General features: G+C 36.1%; 4 protein-coding genes and 1 non-coding gene across 6 annotated transcripts; 2 read left to right on the top strand and 3 right to left on the bottom strand.

Moving 5' to 3' along the window:
• The first annotated feature begins 1,741 nt into the window (after positions 1-1,741).
• LOC110782332 (TNF receptor-associated factor homolog 1a) lies at positions 1,742-10,315 on the top strand. Its single transcript, XM_021986464.2, has 13 exons — positions 1,742-1,902; positions 2,398-2,624; positions 3,572-3,683; positions 4,118-4,206; positions 4,322-4,390; positions 4,480-4,609; positions 4,707-4,865; positions 5,664-6,018; positions 6,766-6,878; positions 6,962-7,109; positions 7,614-8,083; positions 8,156-8,360; positions 8,697-10,315. Exons 2-13 carry the CDS (start codon positions 2,444-2,446, stop codon positions 10,146-10,148), a joined length of 3,483 nt encoding a protein of 1,160 aa, XP_021842156.2. The 5' UTR covers positions 1,742-1,902; positions 2,398-2,443; the 3' UTR covers positions 10,149-10,315.
• A 2,601-nt stretch (positions 10,316-12,916) lies between these two features.
• On the top strand, positions 12,917-13,659 carry LOC110782254 (60S ribosomal protein L12-1). The gene has a single exon (XM_021986369.2). The coding sequence runs from the start codon at positions 13,005-13,007 to the stop codon at positions 13,503-13,505; it is 501 nt and encodes a 166-aa protein (XP_021842061.1). The 5' UTR covers positions 12,917-13,004; the 3' UTR covers positions 13,506-13,659.
• Positions 13,660-16,672: 3,013 nt separating this feature from the next.
• Positions 16,673-18,203, bottom strand: LOC110782331 (mitogen-activated protein kinase kinase 9). The gene has a single exon (XM_021986463.2). It carries the CDS (start codon positions 17,885-17,887, stop codon positions 16,880-16,882), a length of 1,008 nt encoding a protein of 335 aa, XP_021842155.1. The 5' UTR covers positions 17,888-18,203; the 3' UTR covers positions 16,673-16,879.
• A 1,989-nt stretch (positions 18,204-20,192) lies between these two features.
• On the bottom strand, positions 20,193-20,265 carry TRNAA-CGC (transfer RNA alanine (anticodon CGC)). The gene has a single exon. It is a non-coding gene; the product is annotated as a tRNA-Ala (tRNA).
• A 284-nt stretch (positions 20,266-20,549) lies between these two features.
• On the bottom strand, positions 20,550-24,589 carry LOC110782330 (maltose excess protein 1-like, chloroplastic). 2 transcript variants are annotated; one of them, XM_021986462.2, is made up of 11 exons: positions 24,425-24,589; positions 24,294-24,330; positions 23,517-23,808; positions 23,223-23,405; positions 22,829-23,119; positions 22,630-22,719; positions 21,697-21,798; positions 21,473-21,591; positions 21,265-21,327; positions 21,108-21,169; positions 20,550-20,936 (listed from the first exon to the last, which is right to left on the bottom strand). In XM_021986462.2, exons 3-11 carry the CDS (start codon positions 23,793-23,795, stop codon positions 20,854-20,856), a joined length of 1,272 nt encoding a protein of 423 aa, XP_021842154.2. In that variant the 5' UTR covers positions 23,796-23,808; positions 24,294-24,330; positions 24,425-24,589; the 3' UTR covers positions 20,550-20,853. The 2 variants fall into 2 exon arrangements, with proteins under 2 accessions (XP_021842154.2, XP_021842153.2); XM_021986461.2 differs by having other exon boundaries at positions 23,517-23,899; positions 24,425-24,584.
• Between the last annotated feature and the right edge of the window lie 504 nt (positions 24,590-25,093).

Below are 25,093 nucleotides of genomic sequence, written 5' to 3'. Positions count from 1 at the left end.
GAAGTTAATGACCTTGAGTCAAGATTGTAGAAGAAAATTGAGAGATTTAAGTGAGTGTATGTCAAGTTAGTGGAAGATGAGGTGGAAGAAGGAGAAGGATGAGAGAGAAATATTTTTTCACTTGACCGAAGGTCAAGAATGCAAATGGTCTAAGGGAGGTTAATTGTGATAATAGTTTTTTTTGATTCGGTAGTATTTAAGCATACTTGTAGCTAGACAGGGTAGGGATTAGGGGGAATGGCGGGGGCCATGCCCCCCATATGTTTAAATATTAAATACGTCCAATAATAGCACATGTGTCATATAACTCAAGTGGTTATTTTAACTTTTAAATTAGAGATTGTTGGAGGTTCAAGGTTCAAATCTTGGCTCCCTCACTTTATACTTGTTTTATTTATTTATTTATTTATTTACGTTTTTCATGGTTATAAAAATTATAAGCTAAATTTTGGCCCTCCTAATATATAATTTATGGTTCCGCCCCCTGCTTGTAGAGAAGCGAATGTAGTGGCTCATATCATGGCTCACTTGAACCCGAGGATTAGAGTATGAGTTGGGAGTGGTCCGGACTCCGAAGACCATTTAAAATGTAATCACACAGACTTTTGTCTTGCTTATAATGAAAAATAAGGCCTTGTGGTTGCTTGTATCAAAATAAAAAATAAAAATAGTGAACTCCTTTGCAATAACGAAATGGATCATCACATCTTATTATGCTTGCAATAATGGTCGATACAAAAATTAGGAATTGAGTTCTAAAGAATATATTATTCCCTTTCAAATTTCTTGTGTTTTATCCGTTTTCTTTGATTGTGGGGTTAAGTCTAGTAGGAGAGTCAAAATCTATTGTAAATACCCAATTAAAACGTCTGACTCTAAGAAAAACGAGTCTCGCGCGTGTAGATACTAAAGCATAAGTTTTGATTTTGAAATTATAAAAACTGAACATTTGAAAATATTTTTATAGAACGTTAAGTATAAATTAGAAAAAAAAAAAAACTTAGATGCTAATAAATTTTTATTTATTTTCAATAGATAATTAATACTCCCTCTGTATTTTTTTTAAGAGATACACTTGGCCGAGCACGGGTATTAAGAAGAAGAATTGAATGAAATAAAATAATAAAGCAAGTGGGTTTAGATAGATATTTTAATAATTAAATATGTGGGGACCATGTTATTTTGGTGGGTAGAGGGTGGGGTGGGTTTATGAAAATATTTGTTTAATAGGATGGTGGGTGATAGGGTATATTAGATGTATTATTTAATTAGATGGTGGGGTTGATAAGTTACTAAAAATGGCAAGTGTATCTCTTAAATAAATACGGCCGGAAAAGGCAAGTGTATCTCTTAAAAAAATACGGAGGGAGTATGACCCGTAAAACTGACTATCTCAGTATCGAAAACTAAACTATTAACGTGTCTAAATCATGTCAAATCAGGCCATATAGCCCACATCGATAGCCCTAACAACCGAAAAGGCTCTAAAAACCTAAAATAAGTCAAACTCTTGCTAGAAATGAGTAAACACAAACCACCGTCAGTCCATCACTCCTCCTCATCTGAGATTCTCAGCTCAGGCTCTTACCAAGTAATCCTTAATTGACATGCTAATTAAGGAAAAAAATAGCGGCTTTCATAAAATTTAACCCTAATAAATATAGACAGATCCAATAAAAATAAAAACAGTTTAAGAAAGGAGAAAAAAAGAAGACATAAAAATAAAAAAGGTTTTAATTAGTTCCGCCTTTGTGTTTGTGCTGCTGCTCCTTCGACCTCAAAATCTCATTTCTCTCTCTCTTAATTTTCTTCTTCTTCTTCCTTATATCTTCTCTCTCTTCATTTCCTTCAAAATTTTCCCAGAAACCTCCCCCTCGCTTCCTTCCGTCTCATACGTTTCAGGTTCGTCGATCTCCTCTTACTTACACTCTTATCTCGCCTGATTCCTATTATTTTCCTCTTTTTTTATTTTATTTTTTTTATTTAATTCAATTTATTCCTCGATTATCTTTGAGGTGATTAGGGTTTTTCAGTAATTGGGATTAGGATCTTCTTTAATCCATTCATTCCTCGATTCTTCAATCCCAATTCGTACCTCTCTATTCGGCTAGGGTTTTGCCCTTGTTCTTCGACTTTCATTTTTTTAGGTTTTCTTTATTCGTTTCATTTTTGTGGATTTCATGTTTATTGATTCAATTTTGCCTGCGAATTTCATAAATTACTGTGCATATCATGCTTCTGCAGTTCTGCCTTCTTCTTTCATTTTCTTTAAATACTTTTTAAGTGCTTGATAGTGTACATGCAGATATTTGATGCTTTAAATTATTCTTGAAATGATAAATTTGTTTTTGGTTCTGATTTAATTTTGTTTTTATGATATTGCGTCTGTTGTTGTAGTGGGAGGAGCTCAAACGGTATAGTGGAAGGGGTTTTAGGTTGGGATATGTCTTCAACTGTGACTGAGGACTCTGCTGGTGGAAGGTCGTTGGAGGGATTGTCAAGTGCTCAACGGTGCCAATCAACTGATGCATTGGCTGAATGGCGCTCTTCCGATCAGGTTGAAAATGGCATCCCCTCAACTTCACCTCCATACTGGGATATTGATGACAGTGACGATGATGGAGGTAATTTTGAGTTCTTCCACCTCTGCTATAGCTTCTTTTTAGTTTTATCGTCACTGCTTTTGCTCTGCAATGTAAAATCTACCTCAAATAGATTAGAAATATAGAAGTAACAGTTTCAACTGAATTTCTTATTATACTAGTTATTCACCCAAATTTATCCTTTGTATTTATATGGCATCATTCACCTGCCTCCTTCCATAAATACTTGTTGCACCCTCACTTTTTTGGAAGATTTTGATGCTTGCGTTGACATCGACTTGAATAGGGATGCTTTTAGTCCCATCATTTTGCCGTTCATTCTGTAAGGACGTTTTAGATGGTGCAGTTTGATTTTCAACAGATTTTAGAGAAGCTGATGGTCGATGCTTCTATCGACACAAAAGTTCTTATTCTGAATTTTTCATGTTCATAAGGAATCTATAAATGTGCTTTACGGAATTTTGGCAAAGGCTTGAAAAGATATTGAACTTCCTACAAAATCATCCAGTTGTCTAACTTCCTACAAAGTCACCCGGTTATCTAACTTCTCTCTTTCTGGTGGTTTAGGATGTACCCCGGTAGAAATAGGGTCATTTGATCTATAGTTGGCATTTTGAATTTTACAAAAATTAGCACTGATGACTTGAGATTTTCTATAGAAGTGCTTTTCTGTCTTGGTCATTTAATTAAATAGTATAAGATTTACTCGCCTGTTATTTTAATTATATATCAGCATGTTCCCTATTCTCTTTTGAGCAATTATTCCTTTGGAATGCTAATCTTACATCGTGTTTGTGATGTTTCGTTCATTCTCTATTCACCGCTTTCTGAGTTGGTGTGGTCTTCCTGTGGTCTGTGGATGTTTGAGTTGGCATGGTCATCCTTTTGGTTTATGTGTTGGCACAATCTTTTTTTCCCCATGTTTTCCCCAGTTTGGCTTACTTGATATACTTTTTCCTTACTGGCAGGACCAAAACCTCTTGATCTGTATGGTAAGTACACATGGAAGATAGAAAACTTTTCGACAATCAACAAGAGAGAGCTTCGAAGTAATGCATTTGAAGTTGGCGGCTACAAATGGTTAGTTTCCGTTTGTAGTGCCCTTACTACTTCTTTTTCTCCATTATTGTCATATTTCTCATGCTTTGATCTTATGGCTTTCTGTCTGAGCATGTAATGCTCTGCTGGCATTGTTCATCATTTGTAATTTTATTTGCTTTGAGTTATTTTTCTCTGTTATCAATACTTCCACCTACATTTTATATATAACGTCTGTTCTGTTTATACCCTGCCTCCGGTCAATTCATGCATTGCATTTTTAGGAGCAATTGAGTCCATGTAAATGCATTGTTCCAGCTTTCATGAAGGTTGGGCGGCTGAAGAGGTTTTAATAGTCACCATTTTTGTAAATTGATGCTCATTTTCTTAGTGTGTACTTTCTTTTAGGGTTACTGAAATGCGAGTTGTTATTGATTGGGGTTGCATTATTATAATGTTGCTTCTGCTTTTGGCAGGTACATACTGATCTACCCTCAGGGCTGTGATGTGTGTAATCACCTTTCCTTGTTTCTTTGTGTAGCTAACCATGATAAGCTTCTTCCAGGTTCGCTTCAGTTGTACAGTTATATTGTTCATAGACCTGGCTTCCTCACTACGTCTTGTCTACTGATTTTATAAACCCTGTTAACCTAAATGTTTCTCGTACTTTGGTGGAGCAGGATGGAGTCATTTTGCGCAATTCACTATTGCTGTGGTGAATAAAGATCCAAAAAAATCAAAATATTCTGGTTAGTGGTTTGAAAATGACGTCTGAGTATTCAGTTTTGTTCTGGAATGGTATATCTGATACTAATTTGAGATGCATATGATATCGCAGACACACTACACCGTTTCTGGAAAAAAGAGCATGATTGGGGGTGGAAGAAATTTATGGAGCTCTCTAAAGTGTCAGATGGCTTTGTGGATGCTGACACACTTATTATCAAGGCTCAAGTTCAAGTTATCAGGTACTTTACGATTTTAAGGGAATCCTCCTATTTTCGGAGAAAGCTTAGGTATTGTTATTTGAAGATTCTGTATAGCTGATGTAGCTTTTATTTGTAGGGAGAAAGCAGACCGGCCATTTCGTTGCCTGGATTGTAATTACAGGAGAGAACTTGTCCGAGTTTATTTAACCAATGTAGAGCAAATCTGCCGGCGTTTTGTTGAGGAGAGAAGAGGAAAGCTGGGAAAGCTGATAGAGGACAAAGCTAGGTGGTCAAGGTATAACAGTTTCCACATCTATGAGCTCATCTTTGTCATTGCTGGCACTTGTGATACTTGTGAAAAAGTTACGTCGACATGATAATGTGCCTGACACTTTTAACATTTACTTTATGACGGAGCATCGTAATCTTCTGTGGTTACTTTATGTAGCTATGTTATGCTGATAGATAAAAAACCTGATGTACATTGTGTTTACAACATAATTTTGATTGTTTTGTTTAGTTTTTTTTCAAAACAAGCAAGGATTTCTTTAATAATCAAAGATCAATTACAAAATCAAGAAGGCATCTCTTCGCTTAAAACTCACCCCAGCACAGGTTACTAAACATTAACAGCACAAGGAACCTATTTAACAGACCACCAGATTTTCTCCCTCAAGCTATAAAAACCACAGACTCTAAGTGTCCCCTCTTGTAGCAGAAATATCCATCTTAATTCTTTTGACCAGTACGTCTACAGAAATTACAGCAAGTTCCACATCACAGGATTCTTTACTTTCCATAGATGGTATAAGCAGCAAGAGTGGCATAACAAACCCTTCTTCTGAACTGTGATCTGTATATCCTCGTACTTAAAATTTAGTCTACTTGAATTGGTTTTCTAATGTTTAATTTTCCCTTTTCTTTTCCCTGACTCTATTTTTTTGGATTTTAAAGTGCACAGTTCGTCTTAAGTTATCATATCTTCTGTGAATTGTGTATTATCTATGTATATGCTTGTTTTCTTACGTTCACATGTAAATGTTTTTTCTATGTAATTGTTATTAATGCTATTTATGTGTTTCTGTTCTTGCAGCTTTTGTGCATTTTGGCTAGGAATGGATCAAAATACTAGGCGTTGTATGTCGAGGGAAAAGAAAGAAATGATATTAAAAGTTGTTGTGAAGCATTTTTTCATAGAGAAGGAAGTCACATCTACTTTAGTTATGGACTCATTGTACAGTGGGCTGAAAGCTCTTGAAGGTCAAAGTAAAAGCAAAAGCAAAAAAGGAAAGGGAAAATTGTTGGAGGGTGAGGATACTCCAGCACCAATTGTCCGAGTAGAAAAGGATGTATTCATTTTGGTAGATGATGTCTTATTATTACTTGAGAGGGCTGCCATGGAGCCATTGCCTCCAAAGGATGACAAGGGTCCTCAGAACCGCACCAAGGTGAGTCCTATTTTTGTTCGTTAGCAGCCATATGTATGTTAACCTGGTCAGGACGTTTAGTTCCGACTTTAGATCCTATTCGTATATGCATGCAGACTTTTGCAGATTTTAACTAAGAAATATATTATGTTTACTTGCAACTTTTTCCAATTTGGCATACTATCACTGTAAGAGTACAAGTATTTTTTGTTGCCTTCGGTAATCCAGATTTTACTTGCACCACTTTCCTTTTAAAGCCGTCCCAATTACTTGCACCAATTCTATAAACTTATTATGGGACCACTTTACTTAATTTCTTCCTATAAAAATATTTTAAAAAGAGATCCTCGCTCAGATCTTCAAAAAACAAGACCGACTTCCAACTAACTATAATAACTAAATACCCCACTATCAACTACCCCACTATACAATATATTTCAGTTCGTTTGCCTTAAATCTTTTGCCGGTCAAAGTGGTGCGAGTAAATTGGGCTGAGGGAGTATAGTTTAGCACCATCACTGCAAGAGTATAGTTACTTTGTGGCCTGCTTGGAGTACTGCCAGTTGCGTAGTGTTTACGTGATAACGTGATTATGCAAGATGCTACTAACTCATAACACAAATAGTTTTGGGCATAAACAATGCCCTGATTTATTTTTTGCATGAATTGTGAATCTTAATAAGGATTATTGCTGAAGGAGAAAAGTGTCAACCCCTTGCCCCCTTTGTATTTCTTTGAGAGAATTGATACACCTAGTGTTTTTCTTAGGATGGAGGTAGTGGAGAGGATTTCAACAAAGACTCAATCGAGCGTGATGAAAGGCGTTTGACGGAATTAGGCCGCAGGACAGTGGAAATTTTTGTGCTCGCTCATATTTTCAGGTCATAACACTTTTTGAAGTTCTATTTTCGAAATGTGTCCTTTTTGTGGCATAATGGTCCTAACACATTATTTTATACTGCAGCAACAAAATTGAAGTGGCCTACCAAGAAGCTGTTGCTCTTAAGAGACAAGAGGAACTTATACGTGAAGAGGAGGCCGCTGGGCTGGCTGAGAGTGAGAAAGCCAAGCGAGGTGTTGGGGAGAAAGACAAGAAATCAAAGAAAAAACAGGTTGCTTATTTTGTGCAATTCCTATTCTTGGGACCTCCTGTAGTCTGAAGCTCACTCCAAAGTCCTTTTACCTGAAGAGTGGAAAATTGGATACCATAGCTTGAATTTGGCTGACCAGTATTTACTATTTATGATGGATGATTAGTGGGACAGCTTGTTATACTGCTTTATTTACATCCGCGCTAAGTAAACTGTATGCTTAAATGATATAATTTGCTAACTTCATTTACTTCGGTGCTGCTAAGAAATGGAGAACTTGCAGAGAACTTAAGATTTGTTGAAGAAATCCCCTAATTTTCTGTTCACTTAAATGTCATGTTGTCCACCCATAATGATTGAACTTTGTTTGGTTTAGTCTGGTGTTGAATAATTTTTGGAGGCTGAATGTTAAATGTATCGTGTGACATGTCGTACTTGGCATACTTTGTATATATTTTTTACAGTTTCAAATTGAACTTGTATGTTAAAAAGGTCCTGATTGTTGTCTTTATTTTTGGACATAAGGGAAAGCAAAAGCGAAACAGTCGCAAGGGAAAAGACAAATTGAAGGATGATAAACCTCTTGTTACAGGACAAGACAAACATCTGCATGAAGACCTTATTACTGGTGGGAAGGGCCTGGTAGAGTCTGAAACTGTGACTGACAAGGACGATGCACTTGACTACGTGTCTGATGTGTCTGATTCTGTGGAATGTGCTGTGGATATGCTACGGCCTGATTCAGAAGATAGAGATGCAAGTCCTATTAACTGGGACACGGACACATCAGAGATTCACCTCCCTGCAGAAGCTAGCGGCAGTGAAGTTAGCAGTATATCAAATGTGCAGAATGGAGTAGCAGATAAGAAGAGCTCGTCTATTATGGATGATAGTTCCTCCACATGCTCTACAGATTCTGCTCCTTCCATAATACTAAATGGATCATACAGATCGAATTCCTTTACAAACTATAACAGCCAGAAATCACCATCAAGGTAAATATCTGGCCAATACCCTTCTTAGGTTAAACATGATACAGGTTTTAATTCTGAAATTGGTTTTTGTAGAGGAAAAAACCAGCGAGTTAAGAAATCATCAGAGGAATATAGTGGTGGGTATGAGCCAGACATTCGGCAATCGGAACCGGCTGAAGTTGGTTTCAGGAGTGATGCTTCACCCAGTCGGAAATCAGTTGAATTAAATGAGTCAGAGGGTGCTGTCACTTCCTTACAGGATAGGACAAAGTGGCCAGAGCTAAATGTATCCAAGAAAGTGAGTGTACTGTACATTAGACGCTTTTGTTGCTGTTTAATCTGAAATATCCCGTAGTTCTTGTCTTTCTGCGATGAATTTGCTTATTCATTTTTTATCGAGCCCTAAATTCTGATTGTTGTTTAGATTTAAATGGTACTTTTTTTTTCTCTTTCTGTTTAGAATTTCTCAGAGTTGTTCGGTTTGGTTGCTTCTGTGATTTGTCTCCTATGCCTTCCTCATCTTGCAGGAATTCCTCATTTCCATATCTGTTGATCATTTGTAACTTTACTTTTTACATTATTCCCAAGGTTTATTTATTTTATTTTATTCCCTTTTGTCCCAAAATGGTTGCAGGAAGATGAGGTTGTGTTGCTCCAGAGGAAGACAAGGAAGAAGGACAATAAGGATCATGTTGATGTAGCACCACCATCCCAGGAAAGAGTGGTAGTGGCACCACACACAACGAAGAGCCCTTCCAGAAATATAACCCCTCCTGCGTTGTGTATTCAGCCAAATTCTACCGTGAAACTTAATCCTCCTACCGATCTGGTTACAGCTACGAAAACATCCTCAAATGGGCAACCACACACTGACAAGCCAACTTCGTCAGTATCATCCAATGTATCAACTGCATCGAAACCTGATTCCACTAAGGTTTCTTCCATTCTCAAACCGGCAGAGAAGTTTACTGGACAACAGCAGGTTGTGGGATTGTCAAGGCCATCGAGTGCTCCTCTTATTCCTGGGACCCTGGCCCCACCTGCTCCAGTTGTTTCGATGGTGCAAGCAGCAGCTGCCGCCTCAAGTGCTCCTTTGTTGTCCCGTTCCATTAGTGCTGCTGGACGCCTTGGTCCAGACCCTTCCCCTTCCCCAGCAACAGGCCATCCCTATATTCCACAGTCCTATAGGAATGCCATCTTGGGTAACTCATTCAGTGCAACCTCTAGTGGTGGTGGTTTCACACATCCCTCTCAGACAGCAAATGCAATGGTGAATTCATCAACAACATTCTCTCAACAGCCCAATTTAGTATCTAATCCTGTATATCTCTCTCCAGTTTCTGAAAGGATGGAACAACCTAATGGTGTCAGTTCAGGTATGTCTTTTCCTCCAACTCATCAGGATGAGCTTCTAGGTCAAGGTCAATCATGGATGGAGAGCCCCAATAGAAGAATGATGTACGATTCTCAGTCCATGCTTAATGATATTCCAAATTACGATTTATATCATCGACCCATGAACAGAGTACCTCATGATTTTTATCCCTCGGAGTTGTTGTCAGTTGGTCCTTCTGGGCGTCAAGTACAGAGTGCATTGGCTGATGAATTTCCTCATTTAGACATCATCAATGATCTTCTTGATGATGAACAGGTAATTGGTAGGACTTCTTATGGGAATGCAGTTTTCCAGGGTCTTGGTAGTAGTGGTCCTACCCTTTTCAATCGGCAGTTGAGTTACCCTACTGATATAAGCCTATTGAGCGAAGCAGGCAGTTCTTGTAGGTTTGATAGATCAAGGAGTTACCCTGATGATGGCGGGTTCCAGCAGCAGGATTATGGTGGTTATGATTCAGTGAGAGAGTTCATTCCACAAGGTAATCCTATGCCGTACATGAATGGTCAGATTGATAGTTTAGTGCCGAACCAGCAGTGGCAGTTGGTGGGTCCAGATTTATCTTTGCTGAGCATGAGGAGTTCAGGTTCAGGAGTGGATGGTGGTTACTCGTATAACATTCCCGAGTACTCGAATATGGCATGTGGCGTAAATAATAATTACGCCATGTTCCGGCCTTCCAATGGACATTGAAAAGGCCATTTTTAGCCAAAATTTGTAATAAGTATGGAAAGGGAATTATTTGGTGTTGTTGGAATGTAGTCCTGAGAAAAACAACATTCTGTAAAGAGTGATGCTGGCTTATTTGCTTTTCAGTTTTTAGTCGATATACATGAATGAGGCTTCTTTTTTCTTTTGTTTCTTTGGTCGCCTATCTTATCATCTCCTTTTTTGCTTGTGACAATTTTGTGTATTACTCCGTAGAATTTTCAAAATATATCCTATCAAATAAATCAGTTATTTTCAACAACTACTGCTTACTCTCCCACTCCCACTAAGGATTCATTATCATTTGACTAAAACTGGTTTGACTGACTAATCAATCAAAATTAATGTCAATTCAATTGTTTAAATTTTGAAGCACCCCTCTATAAATTATGTGTTGATTGTATGAAATGATTTTAGAATTTGACTCAACATGTCTTACGGAGTCCAAACCTTATCACCTAACTTCTTATGACTTTACTTAAACTTTGTTTTGATTTATAGGTGGTCAATTACTTCCTTCTTCTTAATGATTGAAAAAGTAACATGAGTATTTCACTAAAAAAACGTCATACTCTATAAATTTATATACTTCATGTCTATAATAATACCGACTAGGGTTTGCGTGAGTGGTTAAAGGTCTATTGCTTAACTAAAGTCTCGGGTTCAAGGCTTGGGCATGGAATTTTTTTTTCAGATGGGAGGGATGTTGCCCATCGAGGTGAGGTACCCATACAAATTCCCCCACCTAAATTAGTCTACTCGCCGAATACAGAATCAAAAAATATGTCTATGATAATGGAGAGGCCAAAAAGAAGTAAAATAATCAAAAGTGTTATTTCAGGAACGAAACCATGACTACATTTGTTCTTGTTTAGGTCAAGAAACCATGACATAATTAAGATTAAAGAATTTACTCAAAAAAATAATAATTTAAAGAATGGTAACTACAAGCCAAGGCCCCTCATTTGAAGGGTATTGGTTGTAGTTTTATTACAAAAAGTGATAAAAGAATATGTAAGTAATCAATCTATACAATAATGTAGTCGAATATTGATCTAGCTATCTTAGTGTTAGGTAGCTAACGTATGTACGTAACATAATAGTGTTTGTTTAAAGTTTAATTACATGCAACTCTGCCAATTAATTAAGATAATTGGTAATTAGGTGCAGCGACCCTTGCCCCCTGGTATGTATGTGCATGCAGAGCTTGATGAGACTGGCGACGGCCCTTTTGGCAGAAACTGGAAAAACAATGATGATATTTCACCGCTCTTGGCCAACCATTCCTCACCACGGAAGTGTCTTATGGCAAACCCACCTTGCAAGTTTACCAAAACAATGCATATAATGCAAATTATTAGGAGTTTACTAAAACCCATGCTAATTAACAAGTTTTACGACGGACTATGTATGATCGAGGATGAAGATGAAGATGAAGATGAAGATGATGATGATGATGATGATGAGATCGAGAGATGAGAAAGTGTTTAGTTTGTTGATTAATTGTAAAGGTATGTTTTGTTAATTGGTGAATGAATGTTAATTAGTTTATGAAAAATGTAAGTAGTAAGTTGTTGTTGAGGTTGGATGTTTATGATTTTGAGTTAGTTTGTAGTATTTATAAATGAGTAATATGTAGAAACACGTCGGGTTAATGTGTATTATTCAACGAATTAAATGGTTATAAACTTATAATGTCAAACGACTTGGGCAAGAAGGGTTCTTTGGTTTGACTTGGTTAACGGTCAATCGCTTTGAACTGCATGTTTTATTGCTCTCCTTAAAAATCAAACTTTTTTCTGTTATTTTTACAATTCATGTCCATACCACAATCCACAATACTCTTTCACCCCTACTCTACAATTTCCTACAATATTTAATAATCAATTCAATTTAGCAATTAAATAATATGTTGCGATTTAGAATATTGACATTTTTTAATTTTATTTGCAAGATCTTATATGTATTGAGCATACACATGATAAATTAAGGAGCAAACTCATGAAAATCAAGAATGAGTCAAATCATATACTCCGTACTTTATAACATGTGTATTGTAGATCCTAGCTCAAACGTCTAATTTTATATTCATATTGCTAGTTAAGTTCAAACTTATTTTAACGTTTGAAATAATATTCACATACTATATATATGCTTTGACTCTTTTAATACAAGTAATTTTTCCCTAAAGAAAATTATAATTATGCGAGGTTTTGTTAAATTCGTCTCAAATGTGTCAAGTTTGAACGTACACATTTAAAATTTTTCTTTATTGATCACTGTCAGTTTGCATGGTTTTTTGGTTTTAAAAGTAATGGGATTTTGATTGAATTATTAACTTAAAAAATAGTCATATTTATAATAATCATATTGATTTTGAAAACTGACAACAAAAAAACTACAAACTATTTTTTGTGGTTTTCATATTTTGGAATTTAGTTTTGTGAAAAACAGAAAACTCGAAACAAAAAGCGATATCGAACGGAGCATGAGTTAGAGATATTGGTGATCGAAAACATGTGAAACATGTTTGAAGCTTAACCTTGGATATTGGGTTTAGAGACATGGGTTTGATTCTGACTTTGGTAAAGAGGCTGGAGCTATGAGACTGGTTGTTCCACAGTCCAACAGATGAGTTGGGCTTAGTTGAATAAGATGGGCCTTTAATAAGTTAAATAAAGAACAGTGAGCCCATAAGAATTAGGGTTGAATAATACACACTCCATATAAATAATAAAATCCCCAATTTCCTCAGACTTTGAACAATTAGGGTTTGCAGATTGCATTTTTTTGCCCCCTCTTCTCATTTGCTTTCTCCTCCGTCGCAACCACCACCCAAAGATGCCTCCAAAGCTCGACCCTTCCCAAGTTGTCGAAGTTTACGTCCGAGTGACTGGTGGCGAAGTCGGCGCCGCCTCCTCACTCGCTCCCAAGATCGGTCCACTTGGTCTCTCCCCCAAGAAGATCGGAGAAGACATCGCCAAGGAAACCGCCAAGGACTGGAAGGGTCTCCGTGTCACCGTCAAGCTTACCGTCCAAAACCGTCAGGCTAAGGTTAGCGTTGTTCCTTCCGCCGCAGCTCTGGTTATCAAGGCGTTGAAGGAGCCGGAGCGCGACCGCAAGAAGGTGAAGAACATCAAGCACACTGGTAACATCTCCATTGAGGACGTCATCGAGATTGCTAAGATTATGAAGCCTCGATCAATGGCGAAGGAATTGAAGGGCACTGTGAAGGAGATTCTGGGTACTTGTGTTTCAGTTGGGTGTACTGTTGATGGCAAGGATCCTAAGGATTTGCAGCAGGAGATTGCTGATGACGAGGTTGAAATTCCTGAGAACTAAACTTTATAGTTTTTATAATGCTATGTTTTTTTTTGATGAAATTTTGAATCACATTTTGTGTTTCTTAATGTTTATTTAGTGATTTGGCTTAGGTGATTTTGGGACATAGTTGTGGATGAGACTGGTTAGATATATGTTTCAATGAAGGAGGAAATCACGCTAGTTTTTTTAAAAAATATTCGATTGCTGATTGCTGATTGCTGATTGCTGATCTAAATTCATATGCTTGTTCATTTTTGTGTCTGGCTAATCTGATTGAAGTTTGGATCAAATCCATCTAACTTATGACCCAAACTTAATTAGCATAATCAAAATATATACGCTATTCTGTGATACAAGAACGCTAGAATAGATATAAGACCTTAATTGTTTAGTTTTTTATGCTGAGTACATGCAGCATTATTCTTTTGATTTAAGTAGAGATGGTTGAGGAAGGGGAGTTCATGTGATTAGAGATGAACAATTACCAAAACATGTCAATTTTAATCTGTTGTATAGGATCGTATACAAGTCTAGTTCATGATTTATCAAACCCAGATTTCTATGGGCTTTGAGATGATTGCAAATGCACACTCTTTTAATTGCTCCCTTTCTTTATTTTGTTTTGGTCAGTGATAAAGGAACACAAGGACATACATTGATGTGCATTTGTTAACAGTTGAATTGTTAGTATAAGGGGGTGTCACTTACTGAGAGTATTCCATTGTTTTGGGCTACATGGTTAAGCCCACTAGTATTTTAGGAGTCCATTGCTTTGGGCTATTTGGTAAGCCCACTTGGTTAAGAAGCTATAATGGCGTTTGATAGATTCATCAACTTAATTCATACGGAGTTAGAAATGTATAAATGCACAGTGGTGTTTGTTTCACAGTCCAAAAGGTGTGAGTTGGGCTTAGTTATAAGTAAGATGGGCCTTTGATACGATAAATGAAGGACAGTTAGCCCATGATAAGCTAAATAAAGGGCGCTAGATTAGATTTAAGATCTTAATTGTTTACTTTTTGATGGTGAATACATGCAGCAGTAATTTCATAATCACAGAAATGGGATTCTTTTTATTTTTGGGAGTTGCAGACATGTGATGATTTGAGTAGAGATGGTTGGGGGGAAGGGGAACTCATGTGATTAGAGATGAACAATTCAACATCCATTGAATTGAATGGGCGCGTGTACTCTTTCCAAAGCTAAAAGCACCTCTTAATTACTACAAAAACATTTCTAGTTTACTTGTAATTGAAAGGCTGCTACTTGCAGACTCCAACTTTACTGTGGAAAATATATGGATGGACATTCTTGTTTATTTAAGGTGTTAAGAGAGTTATGCATATGCTCTTGATCTTTGGATCAGTAGTTGGTTGTAGAAGAAGATAGACTCAAACCCCAAATTTCTATTTCTATGGCATTTGACTGTTTGAGATGGTAACAGATTCACCACTTTTAATTCTTTCTTGATTTCTTTTCTTTTGGTCACTCATAAAGGAACACCATTGATGTACATTCAGTTGAATTCTTTGTATAAGGGCCGGGCCGGGCCTGGCCCGGGGGTCTCACTTTCTCAGAGTAGTCCATTGTTTTGGGTTACTCATACATGGTAAGCCCACTTGGTTAATCTATTCATTAATACTTTTACGGAACTTTTGTCAAAAAAGATTTTTTATAATAAAAAATTTGTGACAAAAGACCTTTTAAAAAAAGTTATAAGATGACCCAAATCTGATTTTTTTTGTTATGAATAGAGACCAAAATTCATTTTCCGGCAGTCAAGCTTAATTCTCAGGCGTTGACCGGCGTGTGCACTGCACTTGACCCTTAAAAACGGTATTTTTCCCTAACATGGTTGAGGAAGGGGAAATTATGTGATTAGAACAATTGAATATCAATTGGATCCCTAGTTGGTTGTCGAAGAAGATAGGCTCAAACCCCACATTTCTATGGTATTTGAGATGGTTGTACACTTGCACTGTTGTCTGACAAAGGAACACCAGTTCATACATTGATGTACATTTGTTAACAGTTGAATTGTTTGAATAAGGGTTGAGAGTAGTCCATTGCTTTGGGCTACATGGTAAGCCCACTTGTAGTTTAGTAGCCCATCATTAGTACTTGTAACTTGTGTTGATGCATTTTAAGCTAATTCAAGAAGCTATAATGGCGTTTGATAGATTCATCAACTTAATTCGTACGGAGTAGCCAAGTTATAATGGTATTTGGTAGCCACTCCCCCATCTCAAATATCACAACTAAACAATATTTTAGATTGTCCAATAATTCATTAATTAGAGACATTGATTCCATTGCTTCGTAATTGTGCAAGTTGTCTTGGAAATGATCTCTCTTAAATTTCTCTTTTAAAATACATTGACTACATGACCAAGATTGTGGTGCACTAATTTAAGTTATAGTGAATTTCATTGGTATTTCTAAAAATAACAATAATTTCAAAGAAAATTACTCCCTCTGTTTCATTTTGTTTGTTACGTTTGGACTTTTGCACGTTTATTAATGTATAATAGAGATTTTTTTTTTATTAAAAAATTAACCCAAATAAAACATCAATCCACTAATCACTACAACAACCAATAAGATTGTTTTATTTATCAAAATGAACCAATAATGAAAGCATAAAGATTGCTAACTTAACATACTTGGGAAATGGTAAATAAATTTAATGAGTTGAAAAAGTTGACCAATTAAAATTAAGTGTGGGCACAAAAAATAACACTATAATAAGTTTATAAATAGAAATATTCTTCCATGTAACAAACAAAATGAAACAGTCTAAAAGGAATATGTAACAAACAAAAAGAAACGGATGGAGTAGTTACTCTCTATGTCCCAAAATTATATTCTTGTTTTCTAAATCGAACGTTCCAAATTTATAGTCCTATTTTTAATTTTGGCTACTAAGGTCCTCACTTTCTCATGTATTATATTAATTAAAAATGTATTGAAAACCTTACTCATGTACAATATTCTACTTTTCTCTTTCACATGTATTTTATTCCACTTTTTCATACAGCTCCATTATCATTTGTACTTTATTCCACTTTTTTATGTTATATATTTTGTTTTTCTTAAAACTCGTGTTTTTGGTCAAACGGGACTATAATTATGGGTCGAGGGAATATTATTTAGGAAGATAAATCATTCGTAAATAAAATAAAATGTAATAGTGACAAAGATAGAAGAACCTTCATTCATAAGTGGGCTAGCAATGTACTGTACAACACTATCAACTACTCTCAGAAAGTGACTCCCTATCCTTCAAAATCAAAAATTAAACAAATTTATGGACCACCGCTTAATATAATAATAATCCCTTTTGATATAACATTATCATAATCATATAATAATCATATAATAATCATAATGTGTTATCTACTCTTAGAAATAAAAGGATGAGATAATAATTGAGCGGCGGACCACCGTTGAGCAGCCTCTTTCTGAAGACAACAACTAACAAAGCTCCGAAAATCCTCTGAACCACGACCCTCCGGCAAAGTGGGCGGGTCTCCAAAACAAATAGCACACATTAAAGCAGCCCAATCGGGTCGTTGACCGGGTAATAAAAATGGGAAATAACCCAAATACAATTCCATTAAAGTAAGCCCCAAACTCCAAATATCAGCAGCATATCCATTATAATTCCCACCATATGTATCCGGGTCGAACCTTTCTGGACTCATATAAGCACAAGTACCCACATATGAATTACACGGGTCTAGTGTTCGACCCATGATCCTTCCCACACCGAAGTCTGATATCTTCACTTCCCATTTCGAATTTACTAGAAGGTTCGAAGGTTTTATATCTCTGTGAACTATTTTATGGGAGTGAAGGTATTTTAACCCGTTTAGGATCTGGTATGCCACGTTGGCAAGTAATGGTTCAGAGAAGGTTCCTTCTTTTTTCAGGGTGTGATCTAGTGTGCCGCCGTCCATGTGTTCCATCAGAATTGCGAGATCACCGTCGGATTTTTCGAAGACGCGATGGCATCGGACGATGTAAGGGGAATCGGAGGAGATCATACGGCGGAGGATTTCTTTTTCACGGCAGAGTTGACGGAGGTGAGTTGGGTTTGGGTCGGAAGAGATTAGTTTCAAGGCGTACACGCCGCCGTTTTGTTTGTGGGTTACTTTATAGACAGTTCCGCCACTTCCGCTGCCGAGGACGGTGAGTTTTGTGAAGTCGGAGAGAGAAAGTGATGAAAAGGAAGAAGATGAAGAAGTTGTGGTGGTTGTTACTGTGACGGCGGAGGTGGTGGTAGTGGTGGAGGAGTGAGAAGATGGAGGGAGGGGTAAAGGGAAAGAAGGGCGGCGTTGGGATTTATCAGGTAGAGGAAGGCGGAGGTTGATTTGTCTGCGTTCTCTTACTAATGCCATGTTTGGAAGAAGGAAGAAAGTTTTTTTTTTTTTTTTTAGGAAGAAGGAGGAGAAGTGTTAATTAAAAAAGAAAGAGAGGTTATATATAAGTGGAGATAGTGAAACACGTGCATTAATTGGGGATGGGGATGTGGGAGGAAGTAGGAAGGAAATGGGTATGGATTAGATTGAGGTTTTTGGATGGATATATCATCATATCAAAAGTTGGTGGGGTTTGGGCTTTTCTTTTTGCTCATTTTACAAGTCTTTTATGCTTCTTCAAACAACAATTAACTACTCATCACCTGTCTTTGCCCAGTGATTAAAATTGAGAGCCTATGCACGATAGATCTCAGGTTCGACTATCTTCTCTCCATTTATAATTTACGTTGTCATTTATGGCTCATTCGCGTCCAAAGAAAAAGAAAAAGAAAATGAAAATTAACCACTCACCAGCTCACTACAAAGTATTTACAAAGATTGACTAGGTTACTGATATTTGACGCATGCGATCTGTGCGTATATTTTGAAAATTAAAGTGCACTTAAATAAGAATTTATAGATATTTTACATGGATATTAAAATGCTTAAATGTTGATATAGCTCGCCCCGCTGGCCTGACCCGAAAACTACGATTTGGACAGCCTAAAAATATGCATTTGTAGACCAAAGTCCAAGCCTAGCCCACACCAAATTCACGGGTTTAAGTATAATTTTTTGTGTTAAAGCACGCCGGCTCGAATTTTGATCACTAGATTATATAATGATTAATGAGATAGAAATATTGCAATGTAAATAGTAATTTAGGTAATATTGTTAATATAGGCGGGAAGATTGAGTGGGGCCCAGTAGAAATGGACTTTTTATGTAAATGTGTAGTGTAGTTGGGTAGGTTCATGGAATGGAGACTTGAGTTTCCCAGTAGTGGAGTGAGTATGACAACCGAAAAAAGACACAACACAACACAAGTGGCGGCAATTCATGTTATGATGACAAATGACAATACTACTGGTTTGTGACATGGCTCTATAATTAATAGAGTAATAATAGGTTTTTTGATTAATTTGCATGTATAGAATATAATTAATAAGGGTTAATTATGCAATTAGAGAAATAAGAATAATAAAAATAGTAAATACTATTCTTTCATTTGCAATTAGAGAAGTAAGAATAATGCATGTAAAATACTCTTGTGTATACTTTATGAATATTGGAATTAGACATTCAAAACGATAACGGATGTTAATAATTGTTGTAACTTTTGGGTAAAACCGTCTTAATGAAAAGACCACTTTAATTTCTTAATTAATTAGTTATAGTGGTTAATTAATTAGTTTAATTGCTTAACTAATTGGTTTCGGTGCTTAACTAATTAATTTCAGTGCTTAACTAGTTGATTTTAGTGTTTAACTTATATAACACCAATGTGGTCTTTTTATAAGATTGCTTTGTATAAAAGTTTGTATTATAATTGTACCATAGAGTTAAGTATGGTATACACAAGAGTATTTCTTGGTTATTTACTCATAATAATTAGTATTGATAGATGTACCAAAATAATGGGGTTATTGTATACTGGCCGGGTGGTTGGTATATTAATTTTATAAAAAGGGGTTAGTTAAAAAGGGTCCATTAGGTTTGGCATTTGGCAAGTAGCAGGTGATGTGATGGAGTAGAGTAAATGGGATGATTATGAAGATAAATATATATACATTATACAATACAACTAGTGATGTAGTCATGTAGAGGTGGTGGCCTTGGATGGTTCATAGTTGGATCATCCAAACATATCATAATATCATTGTGTTATTGTCTTGTTGTTTTTGGCTAGGATGAATGCAAATTAAATGACAAGTCGTTTTTTTCCTTTTGGATCATCTATCTATCTATCAACTTACAAATGCGCAAGAGAATATGAGATGAAAATGAATGGAAATAAAGGAGGGCCTCTAATCTCAATGCCTCCATCGTCTATTTATGTTAGGCCTTTTTCTTCTGAGTTTTTTAAAGTTGAAATGAACTGAATTAAATTGAGTTTAGCTGAACTAAACTGAATGAAGCTGACTTAAACGGAATGAAACTAAAATAAAATCCAAAAGAAAGAGCTTACTTGTTAAAAAATCTATCCATCCGTAAATATATATTTGTATACGTGCAATTAACTCATCAAGAAAAGTCTTCACATACTATTCCCACTTGTTTCTTATCATACTCCCCTCACATTAATCAGGCAATCATCCATCTCATACTACGTCATATACTCATTTTATTAATACGTCATCAATGATCTCACTCATATTTAAGGAAAATAAAAAAAAAAATATAGTGGAGTTGCGGGGAATCGAACCCCGTGCCTCTCGCATGCGAAGCGAGCGCTCTACCATATGAGCTACAACCCCATGTTTGACTTAATTAATTCTAATTATGTTTTAATCATATTTTATTATCTCTATTACCCACTTCACACTCCCTCCAGAGTCCAGGCTGCTCATCAACTGGGAATCTCTCACCTCCATCCGTTATTTCAAAGCTTCAGTCCAAACATGGAATCCAATATTAATAAATGTATCTTTCAATGTAAGTAATTAAGCTTTTAAACCTAGATTTTGGGTTGCTATATTGGATAGATGTGCTGCTAAATCATATGTATACAATGCTCAATACAAACGCAAAAAATGGATACTTGAAGAACGAAGAACAAAGATGATGAATCATTGATGAAAACTATGTTTATTGCAATACATTATTATTCACATTACATGACTTTCTTGTCTTTAATGTAAATGACTCTGTCATACAGTACAAACCAAGACTGTAAGTGTAAAATCTTACAATCATGTTATACATCTTATTAATTGATCAACTCGGACGTCTAACAAAAATTAATTAAATTATGCATTTGCATTTGCATGAGCATCTAATCTAGTCTATTGTCCTAGAATCGTTTCTGCCCTTGTTTCTTTAGCTGGTGTAAGTATTGTTCAAAATCATGACCCAAACAACAGCTCCTTGAAAGACCTCAATGGAGATGAATGTCCGTATGCCTTACTGTCCTTCCAAAATGCAACTCCTGTCACCCCAAAATACTTTATTACATCATTTAAACACACAATAATTGATACCCTAGAACCTAATTAACAGATACTTAATAGATATTGGTGTAAGAGAACATAAACGAAAAGAAAAGTAAAGAAATTCAACAAAAGTAACTATAATTGAGGATTATGGATTGAATGATAACCTATCCAGATAAGTAAGCCCGCTGTGGTTGCAAGGAAAGATTCACGACTGATGCTGTTAAACCTGTATTCAAAGTGTGTTTATCTTTAGCAGTCCGGAAACTGCTACAATTTGAATACAAAAGAGGAAAAGAAACTGATGGCTAGTAAGCAACTCACAAGTACATGCACACAATATTCCCCCATCCATAAAGAAGAGTTGCCCAAGACGAACCAAGAAACCTGAACCAAAATCCAACACTTTAGCACAGTGGAAATATTCAGAACTAATGTAAAATGTTTTATCTAGTAGTATTTTCAGTTCATGCATATTTAACTATGAGGTATATGAAACACAACTGTTGGATGGGTAAAAAAATCACCATACCACATAAAATCGCGGGAGAAAAGTGCACGAGGAATCATTAATCCATTTCCAGCCATTGCCAGCAACATTGTCAAAGGCGATAAACCTTTTATGTTATCAGGACTCAGTAAGTTTGTCCACTGAAAGAAAAGAACCAAGTCATAAGGTGTACACATACAGGAATCTGCAAAAAACTTTTTACATTAATACTCCGCAATATGTAACATAGCCAGATTGTTAAATACCAATTGTGGAACTGGCATCCACATGAAGAGAAGTGTAGCAGTCCACCCTGATATAGCTCCATAAAATTTGACACCTTTCTCAGAGAGTTTACCCGTTCTAACCTGCGAAAGGTTAGCATACATTCCGAATGATGCAAGATCTCAATGCTTTTTGAAAAAAAAAATACCCAACTACTTGTTGACAAAGGCCTAAAACTCAATATTTACAACAATAAAAAAGTTTAAACACCAAATTGATAATAGCTGAAAGACTAGCACACTGCACAACAATAGCCTATTTGTCATCCAATAGTTGAAGAACTAGCTAGCAGCCTAGCGTAACAATGAATTTAGAGATCACCGCCTAGTTTTCTTTCGTAGCAAAAATCTTAAGGTTACTCGTTCATTGGCTGAAAGACTAGCACATGCTGGCTGCTGCACATCAATAAATGTAGAGATAATTAACTACTCCTTATCTAGGTTGAGTAAGAAAAACTACCAACTGCATACGTTTTTACAAATACCGGCCTCTTTAAAGAATGTTAATTTGGATAGATCATAACCTAAAGAGTTTGATCTCCACACTTGCTTCCTTTTCCACTTCAAAAGAAAGTACAAAATGTCTACTGGCCAGTGACCAACATATGAAGGAAACAGAATAATAGAATGCATTAGCTTTTATTTATTTATTTGCCTCCTTCGCAGCTTTCTGAAAGACAGATTAGATTGGATAAAACAGAATGGCAGAAAATAGTGATCATGCCTCATTCAAATGGACCTCAAATAATAAACAAGCACAATGGTGTTCCAAATTCATAATCAAACATAGATTTTCCCCCTCCAAAAGTTGGAAAATAAAAGTTCTTCAGGGATCCTATATTATTGTTAGTGCCTTTGCTTCCTCACGTTTATTTCATACTTCGTATCAGATATAGGGTAAGAGATTAAACTTACCATGATAGCTGCTACCATGGCTAAAACAAAAGATATAGCCCCAGGAAGAATGCTGTTCGGAATATATGGAACAAATGTGGACCACATAACCTGTATCCACCATGCAGAACACGAGTTAATGTTTGGTGGAAAGTATCAATGATCAGGAATACTAGTTTTACATTTCCATGGTGGATAAGAGAGAAATCAGAGGCAGCACCTGAGGAAGGACAGAAAGCCCACCGACAGTGATAAAATCTTCCCACAAACCCCAGATAACAGGTGGAAGAATGCCAAAGTAATTAAGAAAATTGGAGATAACACCAGTGCCAACCACTATGGAGGTTAAACTGAAATAAAGAGAGGGCATTGCCTCAGCCATTGCTAACTGTGAAATCATTACATAAGTGGTAACAATTCCCAGGCATTGCACTATCATTGCTTCTGTCTCTTTTTTCTTGGCAAAGTATGAAAGCAGCGAAAGATTCGCAAGCAAACCAGTTAGGGAGCCCTGCAATATTTTTCACTGATGATTTGGACTTAGATGTTCTGAATCTGAAGAAAAATATGTTTTTGAAAAAAAACTGTGAGCAAGGAGTGTAAATTAAGCTTACCAGCCAATTAACTGCCAAAAGAGCAGAATTGTTGCCAGCCATAAGATTTTGAGCATTGAGCCAAATCTGAGGCAACTGAAGGAGGAGAAATGGGATATTGGCAGCTGCAGCAAACTTTGCCGTCCACCCATCCCATTGCTTCATTACCTCATCATTTCTGTTGATCTTAACTGCTTCCTCTACCTTTGATTTCAATTTACAGAAGAAATAACAAGAACAAAAATTCTTATAGAAATTCATAAAAGCATTTAGAATCGAAGAATTTAAAGTGAAGGAAAAACATTAGTAAAGTACCGGTTGAATAGGATGAGGAAGATCCGAACCAAGGGAAGCACTTGGTTTAAACCGGTGATGAAGATGAAGTGATAAAGGGCTCCTACTGCGGTCATTGCTGATCAAAAACAGTGAAGAGCTGGAGCCATTGCAATCATGGTTTTTGAATTGTAGGTTGGAGGAGAGAGATGAAAAATGTCGTGACTTAGACGATGAATAATGAGGACTAGATGAAGAGGATGACCGAACAGGCCGCAGTAAAGACTGTGTGACTGCTGATGCTGCCATCGCAGCTACCATTTTATGTTAGGCACTGTTGTCAAAGTGCAGACAGCAGAATAATTAAGCAGATACAACAGTAGCTCCACAACACTTGGTCTTACAGCAGAATGAATGTTGGATGGCTGCAATGACAAATCCTTTCAAATTTCTAGAAAAATTGCAGTTCTTTCTCTAATTTGACATCAACAAATCAGAGAAAATCAACATAAAAGATTCCAAATTTCACATTTCTTTCTTTGCGGAAGTTTCCAATTCCACATTGTAACAATAAGGGATTTTTCATAGGTAAACAAGTTAACCCAGATTTCCTATCATAGTTTGGCACCAAAAAAACACATAAACCCAACATTTACAATAGTTTAGTTCCTCCAATAACAAACCATCAAAAATCCCACACCCGAAATCAACCCATTACCAAAAAAACAATTATCGAATTATACAATAAACAACAAAAATCAACATAAGAAGTTGCAAATTGAGCTTATAATTAACAAAGAAGAAGAAAATCGCACTTACATTCAATGTCCGATGAACAACAGATTAAGCGAAGCCCCTGAATCAAAAGATCAGACCACCATTAATTAGAAAAGGTCAAACAAATGACACTCATAATCAAAATAAAATAAAAAGTACGCTTTACGCTTTACCAGCAAATCGAGAAAAAGGTAGTAGATTGGAGTGCGATGAACGGTGTTGGAACTCCGATGGGCGGTGGTTAATGTTTTTGTAGTAAAAGAGGTGGAGGAGAGAGAGTGTGTGTGTGAGAGTGAGTGAGGAGAGTGGCAAATAATAATAGCAAATCCATAAAATATGAAATGATATTTTTAAGGAAAGATTTGCACATGTTGTTGTAACACCATTTTTCGGGTATTGCTCATATTATTACCAACATTTCAATATTACCTAAATAGTTTTCTCTTAATTTGTTATGTTATGATCCTTAATTATAGTAGCATCCTTAAATCTCTTTCAAATATGAAATAATGTAAATCAACTACGATAGATCTTGCGCGCACAAGATGTACAATAAATTTATTGTACACCAAGATAACTTTAACCCTTTTTTTTTATAACTTTAACCTAATTTTGATTAACTTTTATATTAGTAAAAAAAATTGATAGATAAATATTTTGAAAGGTTAAATGATTGATTTTATACATTATTGAAGAAATAAGTTTTACTAAAATGAAAAAATTTATTACTTAAAAATAGATAACTTTTACATATATAAGCTTAACTTTTAAGCATTTTGTGTTAACTTTTACTTCGGTGTACAATATTTATTGTACACCCATTGTAAATAAGAATTTGTGAA

Source organism: Spinacia oleracea, chromosome 3 (assembly GCF_020520425.1).
Source record: "Spinacia oleracea cultivar Varoflay chromosome 3, BTI_SOV_V1, whole genome shotgun sequence".
NCBI lineage: Eukaryota > Viridiplantae > Streptophyta > Magnoliopsida > Caryophyllales > Amaranthaceae > Spinacia > Spinacia oleracea.
The sequence above is the reverse complement of the archived record's forward strand: the minus strand, read 5'-3'. Positions and strand labels throughout refer to the sequence as shown.

Bases quoted from the DNA above. Each gene is read 5' to 3' on its own strand.
- LOC110782332 (XM_021986464.2), top strand. From the start codon at position 2,444: ATGTCTTCAACTGTGACTGAGGACTCTGCTGGTGGAAGGTCGTTGGAG. The intron at 4,610-4,706 runs GTACTTTACGAT...TTTTATTTGTAG, and splicing joins GCTCAAGTTCAAGTTATCAG to GGAGAAAGCAGACCGGCCAT. The intron at 4,866-5,663 runs GTATAACAGTTT...CTGTTCTTGCAG, and splicing joins GACAAAGCTAGGTGGTCAAG to CTTTTGTGCATTTTGGCTAG.
- LOC110782254 (XM_021986369.2), top strand. From the start codon at position 13,005: ATGCCTCCAAAGCTCGACCCTTCCCAAGTTGTCGAAGTTTACGTCCGA.
- LOC110782331 (XM_021986463.2), bottom strand. From the start codon at position 17,887: ATGGCATTAGTAAGAGAACGCAGACAAATCAACCTCCGCCTTCCTCTA.
- LOC110782330 (XM_021986462.2), bottom strand. From the start codon at position 23,795: ATGGTAGCTGCGATGGCAGCATCAGCAGTCACACAGTCTTTACTGCGG. The intron at 21,328-21,472 runs GTATGGTGATTT...ATTTTGGTTCAG, and splicing joins TTCTCCCGCGATTTTATGTG to GTTTCTTGGTTCGTCTTGGG. The intron at 21,170-21,264 runs GTGAGTTGCTTA...CTTTGAATACAG, and splicing joins AATATTGTGTGCATGTACTT to GTTTAACAGCATCAGTCGTG.